This window comes from Pristiophorus japonicus, chromosome 21 (assembly GCF_044704955.1).
Source record: "Pristiophorus japonicus isolate sPriJap1 chromosome 21, sPriJap1.hap1, whole genome shotgun sequence".
Lineage (NCBI taxonomy): Eukaryota > Metazoa > Chordata > Chondrichthyes > Pristiophoridae > Pristiophorus > Pristiophorus japonicus.
Window position 1 is genome coordinate 77,854,165 of NC_091997.1, and position 13,793 is coordinate 77,867,957.

General features: G+C 48.2%; 1 protein-coding gene across 4 annotated transcripts in view; it reads right to left on the minus strand.

The window, feature by feature from the left end:
• cd276 (CD276 molecule) overlaps positions 1-13,793 on the minus strand; it is a 381,432-nt gene that overhangs the window by 257,025 nt on the left and 110,614 nt on the right. For all 4 annotated transcript variants that reach the window (XR_011588279.1, XM_070865080.1, XM_070865078.1 and 1 more), the window contains exon 3: positions 17-367. Coding sequence is in view for 3 of the 4 variants with exons in the window: in XM_070865080.1 (XP_070721181.1) it covers positions 17-367 (351 nt within the window). In the remaining variant the exon portion in view is untranslated. The remainder of the gene's footprint in view (positions 1-16; positions 368-13,793) is intronic.

A 13,793-nucleotide genomic window follows, 5' to 3' on the forward strand; every position in this document is an offset into this window, starting at 1 on the left:
TAACAGGGAGTTGTACCTGCCAGTTGGAGCATGATGGCAGCTTTCTTGTGTTCCTTAATTCTAACAAAGCAGGTGAAGCTGCCTTCGTCCTCGATCTTGACGTGCCTCAAAAGTAAGGAGGCGTTCCCCTTTTCCAGCTCCTCGTGGAACAGCGCGGTCCTGTTGACAAAACTCTCCACCTGATCTGCCTGCAGGTCCTGTAGGGGTGAGTAACTGTGCACCATCTTCCGGGTCTCGGTGAGCTGCCAAATGATGCTCAGGTCACCGAGGGAAAAATTGGCGTCTGTGGTGAACGAGCAGTTCAGGGTGATGTCTTTTCCGAATATGGCCACCACAGGGTCTTCAGGCACTTGGATCTCCAAAGCTCCTGGAAGAAACCAAAATGAAAAAAAAGCTTGTGAATTCTAAGGGGATGAAATTCCCACCCCCCCAGTTTGCGCCTCCGGGGGTCGCAAGGCAATTTTCGCCCGGGGGACGGGGGCGGCACTACTGCCTCCTGGAAAATTGCCGGGTAGTTTCGGAGGCGATGACCTGGCAGGAAAGAGCTGTTCCAGTTTGTAGAGTGGCGGGGTTGCTAAATGCCCGGGAGGTTATCGATTATCGCTCTGTGGCCCTGCGTGCCCCCTCGCGCAATGCCACCAACTACACGAATAGGCAAGGACTCCCCCGCTCTGTGTACACGACGAGTGCCTCGCCGAGGATCGTCTCATTTCCGTCAACTCCGGGTTCTTTTACCGTGTCTCAGAGCTCTCAGCACTGCTCTCACGTGTAACTTTCCCCACTTGGAGACATTTTCTGGCCAGAGGCAGACCGGCTGAGTGCTACAGTAGCTCGCACGGGCTGCGAGAAAGTGGGTCACCACTGTCGCTGGTCTTTTTTTGTGGTTAATGTAAAAAGAGCCCATTACTTTTACTATCACAGTTAACCTTTCTGCTCCATGGTAAGGTACAAGAGTATACGAACAGGAGGTGGCCATTCAGCCCCTCGAGCCTGTTCCAACGTGTAATTGGATCATGGCTGATCTGTATCTTAACTCCATCTACCTGCCTTGGTTCTGTAACCCTCAATACTCTTGCCTAAAGAAAATGGCTTGTATACTGGTTCATAGAGCTATGGGTTTTTTTTGTTGGTGTTTAATTGAAGATGCTTAATCTCCATTGCTTTCTTTAAAAATTTGTTCACGGAGATGTGGGCGTCGCTGGCAAGGCCAGCATTTATTGCCCATCCCTAATTGCCCTTGGGAAGGTGGTGGTGAGTGACCTTCTTGAACCGCTGCAGTCCGTGTGGTGAAGGTGCTCCCACAGTGCTGACTTTGTCATAGCGGTTTGGTAAAACTGAGTGGCTTGCTCGGCCATTTCAGAGGGCCGTTAAGAGTCAATTGCAGTGGGTCTGGAGTCACGTCGGCCAGACCGGGTAAGGGCGGCAGATTTCCTTCCCTAATGGACATTAATGTACCAGTTGGGTTTTTACGATAATCCAGTAGTTTCAAGTGATGGTCTGCGACACTTTCTGACATCTCAGAGACACCGTAGTGGGTCGTACCATTGCCCACCACAGGGTGCCGACCTTCAGATCCAGGAGAACAGAATGAAGAAGCCAGCCAGCGTGGCAATCAGACATGTTGCTCAGAAACTTTAACTTGTTAGTTAGGAATCAGACCTCTGTTCATGTGATCCCTCCAGAACCACAGTTAAGTAAGTAATTTCTCTTTATTGCTGCTTTATCAGATTGAACTTGGATTATTGTATTGTTCCCTTTGATGTACTGCAAGAAGGGATGTGATGGGGCCCAGGAGAGGCGTGAGTTCGGGGCCAGGGGCCCAGGGACAGCACGGGCCAGCCCACACTGCGATATGTGTGCGCACTAGGTCCGTGCAGCAGAGCAGATCCCCAGTCGATTTGGTTAACCCTTGCCACTGGACCAAGACCTGGCTCTGTCAAGCCCGTGCGGTGCAATGGCCACCACAACATGTTAAAAAAATCCACGCACAGGCATCTTCCACCCTTCAACATGTAGTTCGGGACCTGGAATATTAGGTCTCTCATGGAAACACCTGTGAACTCATCCCTTTTTGGCGCGGAAGCAAGTCATCCTCGTTTCAAGGGACTGCCTATGATGATGACTGCAAGAAATCTAGAGTGTGTTTCTCGTTAGTATTTCTGCAGTTCACCGCACACATATTAAAGGATTTGGATTCCGAACCTCTGGTCGTTGGCCATATTTCTTGGTGTTGCGGTTGACACCAGCTGGTGAAATTAGAGTTATCACTTGCCTCAAGCTACAGCAGCCAGTACATCCGTATTAATTATTTAGCTGAATTTAAATCCCCCCCAGCTGCTGTGGTACCTCTATCGAGTTAAACTCCAGATTATTGGCAGCGTTATGGGGCTGTGAATCGCACAAGAATACGACCGATGATCTGGGCTAGGTAAACAGGGGACATACAGGAAAGAAAAGATTCATTAACAAAGAACTATCTGCACTGCATTTTTACACAGTTAAGAACCGAACCTCTTTTCCTCGAAGGCTTGGTGGGAGAATGCTCTGTGTGGTTGGAGTGAACCTTACTTCTGTTATGTATGCAACCCTAGGTAACCTGTATCATACCGCCACCAGAGGGCATACCTGTTGGAGTCCCAAGGGATCCCAGCATCCCTTGGGAGCACTGTATATAAGCAGGCCTGCCATGCTGTACCAGCACTCTGGAGTTTGAATAAAGGAGCTAAGGTCATACTTACTCATGTCCACAGTACTCAGTTGCATTACTTTATTGTGAACATAAGAACAATCAAGGGAGACCACGAATTGAAGTTAACAAGGTAGTGATGGAAGTGTTATACTTGACCCTAGTACCAGCCAGGGTTGCTCCCACTCCTGTCGCTAACCAATGACAGCCTGCTATGAACTTTACTTGCGTAGATGTTAAATAAGGACAGTAACATGCTGCGATGTCTCCTAAACATCTAACATTTTACTAACCGTCACTGATGTGCTCCAAATATGAAGATTGGCTATTTCAGTAATCGCCATGAGCAGCGTGGTGGCCCCGACCTGTGAGAGACCATCAGCGGCAGGTCGGGGCCACAAAAGGAGCGGCAAGCGGCGGCCATGGGCAGCGTGGAGGGACGTCACCAAGGTCCAATTCGCTGATTGGAGCGTGGGCAGGTACAGCAGGAGCGGCGAGGTTGGGCCGAAGGAGCGGTGAGAGATTGTAGAGGGGTGTGATCGGGGCCCCGAGAGGCGTGAGATCTGGGCCCAGAAGAGGCGAGGGCCCAGGGGCAGCACGGACCAGCCCACACTGCGATATGTGCGCACACTAGGTCCATGTAGCAGAGCTGGCCTCCAGTCGTCCTGGTTAACCCTTGCCACTGGACCAAGACCTAGCTCTGTTAAGCTCGTGTGGTGGCTGGTGTGCAATGGCCACCCCACGTTAAAAAAATCCATGCACCCGGCATCTTCCACCCTTCAGGATGTAGCTCGGGACCTGGAATATTAGGTCCTTCATTGAAACACCTGTGAGCTCATCCATTTTTGGCGTGGAAGCAAATCATCCTCGTTTTGAGGGACCGCCTACGATGAATCGGAACCACGGTGGACAGGGAAAGACCCGCTGGTCCATCTAGCCTGTCGCACACACAACTTGTGATATCTTGTGGATCACAACAGATACACTCCCCAACACACCCAAAACCATGTGATCTTCGGGGAGAGGCGCAAAGAACGTATCCTCCTGTGATCTCCAGTGCAGTGCTGAGGGAGTGCTGTACTGTCGGAGGTGCCGTCTTTCGGATGAGACGTTAAACCGAGGTCCCATCTCCTCTCTCAGGTGAATGTAAAAGATCCCGTGGCACTATTTCGAAGAAGAACAGGAGAGTTATCCCCGGTGTCCTGGAGCCAATATTTATCCCTCAATCAACATAACAAAAACAGATTATCAGGTCATTATCACATTGCTGTTTGTGGGAGCTTGCTTGCTCGCAAGTTGGCTGCCGCGTTTCCCACATTACAACAGTGACTACACTCCAAAAGTACTTCATTGTAAAGCACTTTGAGATGTCCGGTGGTCGTGAAAGGTGCTATATAAATGCAAGTCATTCTTTCTTTCATTCTTGGGAGAGGTGCAAAGTACGTGACCTCCCTTGGGATAGGTCGAGCTTGGCAATGATGGCCTTCTACAGTTCAATGGCACCCACGGTCTTGATTAAAACCCAGTTCAAACTCGGGGTGTGAGGAAAAGATTTTAATTTCCTTACCAACTTCTGCTGGGCGATCAGAACTTGTCTAGGAGATCACTCTGGTCCTGATGATATCCTCAACTGCTTCATTGCAGAAACAGTAAAGTGTATTTCAGGCTCCTAAATACACTCAGTCACTTACCACAACAACAATGACTTTTATTTATATAGCACTTTTAACATAGTAAAACGTCCCAAGCCGTTTCACAGCGGTGTTATAAGACAAAACACATCGAGCCATATAAGAAGAAATTAGGGCAGATGACCAAAAGCCTCGTTAAAGAGGTAGATTTTAAGGAGCATCTTAAAGGAGCAAAGAGAGGTGGAGAGGCGGAGAGGTTTAGGCAGGGAATTCCAGAGCTTGGCGTCCAGGCAACAGAAGGCACGGCCACCGATGGTTGAGCGATTCTAATCAAGGATGCTCAAAAGGGCAGAATTTGAGGAGCGCAGACATCTCGGGGGGTTGTGGTGCTGGAGGAGATTACAGAGCTAGGGAGGGGTGAGGGCCATGGAGGGATTTGTAATAGAGGATGAGAATTTTGAAATCGAGGCGTTGCTTAACCAGAAGCCAATGTAGGTCAGCGAGCACAGAGGGTGATGGGTGAGTGGGACTTGGTGCGAGTTAGGACACAGGCTGCCAAGTTTTGGATGACCTCAAGTTTACTTACAGGTGTAAACAGCATAGAATTTCTTTAGATATATATATATACACACACACACACACACATATACACACACACACACACACACACACACACATTTATACACATGCACATACATACACACACATTAATATATATAATATATATTATATAGAAGAAAATACACAGCACCAAGTATCAATGCTGATCACAGACATACCACTCAGGAGCAATCACAGAGTGCACTCCTACAGGCAATAGTACCACTGGCAAAGAATTGCTTCTCTGTCCTCGCTCAGATAATCCTCTGTCCTTTGCATTTGGGCCACGTTCTGCTTTCTCCCATTGAGAGAGAGAGAGAAAAAGACATCAGCGAGTTTAATTATTGATGCAGACAAAAGCACTCACTCCAGCATTAATTCATTTCAGCTTCCAATGTCCTGAGACCAGCAGCTTTCAGTGCCCTACATTTTTCGCGAACCGCTGAGCTTCACCCGTAGGGTCCCCAGCAGGCATCCTGGCTGCAGACTCGCACGATGAATGGGGAGCATTTTCAATGAGTGACTGACAAAACGACAAAGAGACACTGAAACTCTATTGACAGGATGCCCGCATAAGAGCTAGGCCGACACTCCAGTGCAGTGCTGAGGGAGCGCTGCACTGTCTGAGGTGCCGCATTTCGGGTGGGACGTTAAACCGAGGCCCCGTCTGCTCTCTCAGGTGGACGTAAATGATCCCATGCCACCTCAAAGCTTCTCAGAATGAGAAAGCATATTCTGCAGTGGTACTGAAGGAGGCGCTGCGTATAATGAGTGGCCGCTAATTGCTGCCCATTTTGCTCCACCGCCCGAGATGAATTTCTAGGCCCCTTAGTTCTACTGATTTTATAGCTGACCATACTTTATTGGCAAACTCGTGATGAACATACAACTTTATTTGGGCCCTGGTTGCTAAAAAAATAGTGCTCAAAATTCGGGTCTTTTAGCAGCCCAAGGCTGAAGCTATATTACCCCAGGAACATCTCACCCCCACTCCCCATACAGAAACACTGCCTCGTCTCAGCCGTGGCTCAGTGGGTAGCACTCTCGCCTCTGAGTCAGAAGGTTGTGGGTTCAAGTCCCGCTCCAGGAACTCCGGCACATAAATCTAGGCTGACACTCCAATGCAATGCTGAGGGAGTGCTGCACTGTCGGTGGTGCCGTCTTTCGGGCGAGACGTTGAACCAAGGCCCTGCCTGCTCTCCCACGGCACTATTTTGATGAAGAGCAGGGGCACGATCCCCTGCTGTCCTGGCCGATATTTATCCCTCAACCAACATCACTAAAAACAATTTATCTGATCATCATCACAATGTGGGAGCTTGCTGTGCACAAGTTGGTCGCCCCGTTTCCTACATTACATTTGAAACTAAGGCATTTCACTGTGTATATGCATTCAGCTAAACTCGATGTACAAAGAGCAATGTTTGTTATTTTCAGTGCTTTATCCAGCCTGTGATTACGACCAAAGTCGGGATCCTGCAAAATTTATATGGATATGACATTTGAACGGCAGGTTTTCCAGCCTGTTATCAGAGATTCTGGTGTTCCTTCCCCATCACCACTGCAAGCACAGTATCCCTAAAATCAGCAGTGTTATTTTTTCCTCCATTTGGATGTGTGATGAAAGGGCCAAGATGCAATTATTGATCATCCAAAGTACATAGTCAATGTGAGGCTTTTATCAATACGGCTAATCATGTACAGGGACACAGCGCAAGCCCATTCGTCTCAGTCACAACAAATTGTTCTCGCTTTAGGCAGCGAGGTGGCGGCCCCATTTCCGCTATTTGAAGGGGCTGCTCCTTATTTTCCGGCTGCACTTCAGTCACCACGCTCTGGGGGCCGAAATTGCCCTCGGCGCGAAATTGGGAACTGCATTTTAAATGAACCGTAAATTTACCGCCCGGCAGGAGTCAGAGGGAAGAGAGGGCAAATTGGACTCTTTAACTCTGACGCCGCCTCCCACGGCAACCACGGCTGTGCATCGGTGACTGGACCGCCAGGGAGGGGTTCGGCCGGGCCAGCGGGAGGTGCCGGGCTGTCCTGTTGGCGGCCCGGCCAAACCAGCAGCCGTCATTGTCGGGAGCCGCTGACAATTAAAACAAAATGGCGGCTGTGGCGGTGCAACCTCCTCTTTAAGGGTAGCTTCCCGTCTCGCGAATCCATTGGGGGGTGCACCGACCAAAGGCAGCCAGGCTCCCGTGGGCCAATTTCCCCACCGTGGGACGGTAAGGGGCCGTGGCTGAGCGATAAGGGGTTGGCGCGCCAGGCGGGGCGGAAACGTGGAGCGCGCCGCAAACCCGTTCCCGCCGCTCCCGGCTCGGGGGCAGTTGTGGATGGGTCGGCCCCGCCATCTGCCCCCGGGCGAAAAGGCCTTACCGCCGCATTAGAGGTGGTAATGGGCCTTAAAGAAGGGGGCACTCTTCCCACCCCCGATCTTTGGCCAACCGATGCGGAGGGGGAGCTGACAGGTTGGAGGGCCTCCTCGTAGGACTGCTCCTGGGCCTGGCCAAGGTGGCCATTAAACAAGTCCAGGCAGCGGGCGGTCGAGGGGGTCATTCAAGCCCGGGTGTCCCGGGAGATGGAGCACGCGGTGTCCACTGGTACGCTCGTGGCCTTCTGTAACCAGTGAGCACCGGAGGGACTGGAGTGCAATATGGACACCAGGTTGATACGTTTGTTTTTACTTATAACTTGCAGTTTATTCTTTGTGCCCCTTCAAATGGTGGCACTTTTGTTAATTTTGAGCTCACTGGCTTTATAAAAAAAAGTTTGCTTTATGCACAAAAGGCCCTGAGCAGCACAGACAGGGTAATGGAAGCAGAGTTTGGTCATCTTGCATTGGAGGCAGTTCAGAGAAGGTTCACTAGGTTGATTCCGGAGATGAGGGGGTTGACTTATGAGGATAGGTTGAGCCTATACTCAATGGAGTTCAGAAGAATGAGAGGTGATCTTATTGAAACTTATAAGATAATGAGAGGGCTCGACAAGGTGGATGCAGAGAGGATATTTCCACTGATGGGGGAGACTAGAACTAGGGGACATAATCTCAGAATGAGGGGCTTTCCATTTAAAACTGAGATGAGGAGGAATTTCTTCTCTCAGAGGGTTGTAAATCTATGGAATTCTCTGCCCCGGAGAGCTGTAGAGGCTGGGTCATTGAATATATTTAAGGTGGAGATAGACAGATTTTTGAACAATAGGGGAGTCAAGGGTTCTGGGGAGCGGGCAGGGAAGTGGAGCCGAGTCCATGATCAGATCAGCCATGATCTTATTGAATGGCGGAGCAGGCCCGAGGGGCCAAAAGGCCAACTCCTGCTCTTATTTCTCATGTTCTTATCTTTTAAACTAGAAAGAAGTGCTGTACTTAAAAAAAAAACCCCAGACCATTATGATTTAAAAACTGACTATATTCATAAGAGATCTTTTGTGGAGAGAAAGATAATACATCAGACCGTCTAGAGATAACGAGTGGTTGTGTAGAGGAAGCAGCCAGAATATAGTCAGGTCAAGGTTGTTTGGACAGCGTGGCGTGTTCCTGAAATGTTAATGTTAGCGGACTTGCGGACTCATCAGACAGTGGATCTCTTCTGATGCAGCCAAGTCCGAGAACAAATGAGTCAGCAGGCAGCCAAAAGACTGCTGCTCGCAACTTATCTGCTCCAGTGGTAGAAACGATTAACATTCTGATTATCAGATGACTGACAAAGAATCGGTTTGATTTTAAAGAAAGTCCTTTTCAAAGGCAGGCAAGAGAGTGTTTATCATCATAGACAATCCCTCGGAATCTAGGAAGACTTGCTTCCACTCTTGACATGAGTTCTTAGGTGACTGTACATTCCAATACGAGAACCACAGTCCCTGTCACAGGTGGGGCAGATAGTCGTTGAGGGAAGGGGTGGGTGGGACTGGTTTGCCGCACGCTCTTTCCGCTGCCTGCGCTTGGTTTCTGCACGCTCTCGGAGACGAGACTCGAGGTGCTCAGCGCCCTCCCGGATGCACTTCCTCCACTTAGGGCGGTCTTTGGCCAGGGACTCCCAGGTGTCAGTGGGGATGTTGCACTTTATCAAGGAGACTTTGAGGGTGTCCTTGTAACGTTTCCTCTGCCCACCTTTGCTCGTTTGCCACGAAGGAGTTCCGAGTAGAGCGCCTGCTTTGACACAAGATTCCCCAAAGAATGTGGTGGCAATTCCTTGAATCCCTTCTCCCATTTGGGAACTGCCCTCTCTCAAACCAGTGCTTCATTGTGAGCAATGCTTCCCCAAAAGGATTCCATGGTTGCAAAACTATCCCTTATACCTGGGCAGTAGTCCAGCTGTGGCTCAGTGGGCAGCACACTCGCCTTTGGGTCAGAAGGTTGTGGGTTCAAGTCCCACTCCAGGAACTTGAGCACAAAAATCTAGGCTGACAATCCCAGTGCAGTGCTGAGGGAGTGCTGCACTGTCGGAGGTACCGTCTTTCGGATGAGATGTTAAACCGAGGCCCCGTCTGCCCTCTCAGGTGGATGTAAAAGATCCCATGGCACTATTTCGAAGAAGAGCATGGGAATTATACCCTGGTGTCCTGGGGCCAATATTTATCCCTTAATCAACATAACAAAAACTAATTATCACGTTGCTGTTTGCTGTGTGCATGTTGGCTGCCACATTTCCCACATTACAACAGTGACTACATTCCAAAAAGTACTTCATTGGCTGTAAAGCGCATTGAGACATCCGGTGGTTGTGAAAGACGCTATACAAATGCAAATATTTCTTTTTTTTTTCTATGATAGCATTCAAAAGGAAATTTGATACATACTTGAAGGAGAAAAAAAATTGCAGAGATATGGGGGAAGAATAGGACTCACTTGATCGCTCTTCGAAAGAACCAGCACAGATTGGATGGGCCGAATGGCCTCCATCTGTGCTGTACTATTCTATGATTCTACCCTTAAGTCCTCTGCTTTGATTGTCCGTTACTAGCAGAGACAGTCTAAGGGGCCTCCGTGGACGCCTTTTCCACATAACCATTCATCAGAGACATCGTTTAATGATTCTGGAAAGAACTCTAAAGATTCTGGGCTCCTTTTTGTTTTCAGAACTCTTTGTGCTTTCCGAGTCAATAAATACTATATTAGTAATGACTCTTTGCTTCTGTACAATTATCTCATAAATGCACCATTAGTTTTAACCTGAATATAAGGTGATATTTATTGCCCTTCAAAGTGAACAGCAGATTGCTGTGGGCCGCTGTGTAGTCTCTGGTGCAAAATATTGTGCTAGGCAAGTCAGCCTTGGCCCTGGGGCATGCAATCCAATTCAAGTCAGGCATAACATTGCAGGTTTCATCGGAGATAGGGGTCTAATAATGAAAACTGCCGAGTTTTGCTGTGGGTTAATGGTGTTTGGAAGGAGCCAAGAGTACAGTAGATGGTGCCTGAATTTAAGGATCAATGTCATCGAGAGATTCTTTCACACAAGCCAACTTATCATTGGGAGTAAAGTCATGGATTGAAAATCGGCAATCACCAATTTGGATATTAAAGGATTTCAAAATTCTCATCCTTATTTTCAAATCCCTCCACGGCCTCGCCCCCTCCCTATCGCTGTTATCTCCTCCAGCCCCACAACTCCGAGATAGCTGCGCTCCTCTAATTCTGCCCTCTTCTGCATCCCTGATTATAATCACTCAACCATCGGTGGCCGTGCCTTCTGTTGCCTGGGCCCCAAGCTCTGGAACTCCCTGCCTAAACCACTCCGCCTCTCTACCTCTCTCCTCCTCCATCAAGCCGCTCTTTAAAACCTACCTCTTTGACCAAGCTTTCGGTCACCTACGCTAGTGATGCGGCTCGGTGTGAAATTTTTTATCTCAATATCCTGTGAAGCGCCTTGGGAGGTTTCACTACGTTAAAGGCACTATATAAATACAGGAAAGTGGAATTGAGGTAGAAGTTCAGTCGTGATCTCATTGAATGGCGGAGCAGGTTCAAGGGGCCGAATGGCCTCCCTCTGCTCCTATTTCTCATGTTCTTATCACAAAATGCTGGGAGGAAAAGACAGTGTAGATGCAAGCTGATTAGCTGACTTGGGCCATGAGCACAGACTGGAGGAGTATAGAGCATCAAGCATGATTTAAGATGAGAATCATTTCTCTCCTCACAGAACTGTGGGTCTGTGGAACCGATGCCCGACAAATCCAGTTAATCCTGTGTTAATTAGCACAAAAAAAACAGCTGGCAAAGCATCTGGTTAGAAATGCAATTGAGGCCTCTAAGGATAAGAACTCTCTGCACACGGCCTGCTCCAAGGAACATCCAGGTTTCCGAACTCCCAACAATGCAAATGCTGTGACAAGGAAGGCAACCAGTTAAGGATGAATAATGCAGGACGCAGTGGAATCTGGTTATTCCGATCACTGCCTGTCGTGATTACATGAACACAATGCTCCGAAATATTTGGAACTCTTGTCTTGATCGCAAAGAGATCAAGTTAGAGAACTGGACATGGAGGACATTGTGTCCAATTCACCTAGTTCATCGATAAATAGGGTGAAGAATAATAACAACAACAACAACAACTTGTAATTATATAGCGCCTTTAATGAACTGAAACGTCCCAAGGTGTGTCACAGGAGACAAAATGTTTGACACCGAGCCGCATAAGTAGAAATTAGCGCAGGTGGCCAAAAGCTTGGTCAAAGAGGTAGGTTTAAGGAGCGTCTTGAAGGAGGAAAGAGAGGCAGAGGGGTTTAGGCAGGGAGTTCCAGAGCTTGGGGCCAAGGCAACAGAAGGCACGGCCACCAATGGTTGAGCGATTATAATCAGGATAATAACAGCTCCAACATCGATCCCTGCGGGACGTCATGAATGACTGACCCCAGGCAGGACCTCTACCATTTATAACTACCTTCTGTCTATGCAGATGAAACTAGTTTCTTACATGCCTACCAATCCTCCAAGTCTCACCCTTGCTTAGTAGCCTTTTTATCAAGGGCTTTTTGAATGTCTAGTTGTACAATATTGACCGGACTACTATCGTCCACCAACTTTGCAACTGCCACCGAATATTCAACCAAGTTGGTGAAACAGGATCTTCTATTGTCAGAGCTGAGAAGGTTGTTCTATGAGGAGAGATTGAGTTTAGAAGAATGAGAGGTGATCTCATTGAAACGTATAACATTCTTAGAGGGGTTGACAGGGTAGAAGCTGAGAGGCTATTTCCCCTGGCTAGAGAGTCTAGAACTAGGGGGGGTCACAGTCTCAGGATAAAGGGTCGGCCATTTAGGACTGAGGAGGAGGAGAAATTTCTTCATTCAGAGGGTTGTGAATCTTTGGAATTATCTACACGAGGGTCGTGGATGTTCAATCGTTGAGTATATTCAAGACAGAGATGATTGACTTTTGGACACTAAGGAATATGGGGATGGGTTGGGAGAGTAGAGTTGTGGTAGTTGGTGAGCCATTATCTATTGAATGGTGGAGCGGGGCCGAATGGCCTACTCTTGCTATTATTTTTTATGTTCTTATGTTCTTCGAAGCAATACTGAGATCCCCTAATAACTCTTTCTCGCTTTCGAAGTAATCGTAACCTAATGATCCCTTCTAGCAATTTGCCGACAACTACGACAAGCTAATGGAGCCCATTGTTTCCTGGTTTTGACTTATTGCCTATTTTAATATATTGGCACCACAGGAGGCCTTGCTCCACTCCATGGCTGCAATCCCAGATCCCAAAGCGCCATTAGATATATGAGCAAATGACTTGCAGAGCACAGCCACCCCCACCCCACCCCCACCTCCGCCCCCCTCACCAATTCTTTGAGCACCCTAGGGAGTATGCTATAAGGGCCAGCAGCTGATCAGTTTCAAAAGCTCTAATTCTAGGAAGGATTATATCCAGGTCCACTTTAAAACATTTAATCTTGGAATCAACCCTGTTGTCTTGGAGTCTTGGCAACCCAGGATCTTTTTCAGCGGTGAAGAGCGATGTAAAGTAGCCATTTTAAACTTCTACCATCTTCTGGGGCTCGACCAGAATCTGCCCCGTAGACCGTAAAGGGCCTCTGCAACCTTATAAAGGTGAAAAAAACCTTGCTCTAACTGCCACGCCCATCAAGCACCCTCTTCTCCACTGTCCTTTTAGGTGTTGTGATAGCAGCTTTGGTACTCCTCAACCGAGTTTGGTACCCAACCTTATTCTCCTGAATGTTATTTTCCTTAAAACTGTAAATATGTATCTGCATTTGGACATGACCAGTTAGCCAATTTGGTTCTGTTTTGTCATGTGCCCTTCTTTTAACCCTATGGACACCCATGGCTTCCTTCTATGTTAGGACGGTTTCCAGTTATCAACTGCAATGCTATCATCCCTGCGTTGGTATTACAATTCTCATCCTTGTTTTCAAATACTTCTATGGCCTCGCCCCTCCCTATCTGTAACCTCTTTTCATCCTACAACCCTCCGAGTCTGGCCTCTTGCACACCGCTGATTTTCAACGCTCCACCATTGGGCGACTGTTCCTTCAGTTGCCGAGGCACTAAGCTTCGAAATTCCCTCCCTAAACCTTTCCGCCTCTCTTTCCTCCTTTAAGACACTTCTTAAAACGGACCTCTTTGGTCAAGCATTTGCTCACCTGAATTTAATATCTCCTTATATGGTTTGGTGTCAAATGTTGTATGATAGTCGCTCCTGTGAACTGATTTGGAACGTGTTACTCTGTTAAAGGTGCTATATAAATGCAAGTTGTTATTGTTGTTGTAGTCTTCGCAAGATCTTGAAAATCCCCAGGGATGACAGACGCACCAACGTTAGCGTCTTCGATCAGGCCAACATCCCCAGCATCGAAGCACTGACCACGCTCGACCAGCTGTGCTGGGCAGGCCACTAAGATCGCAT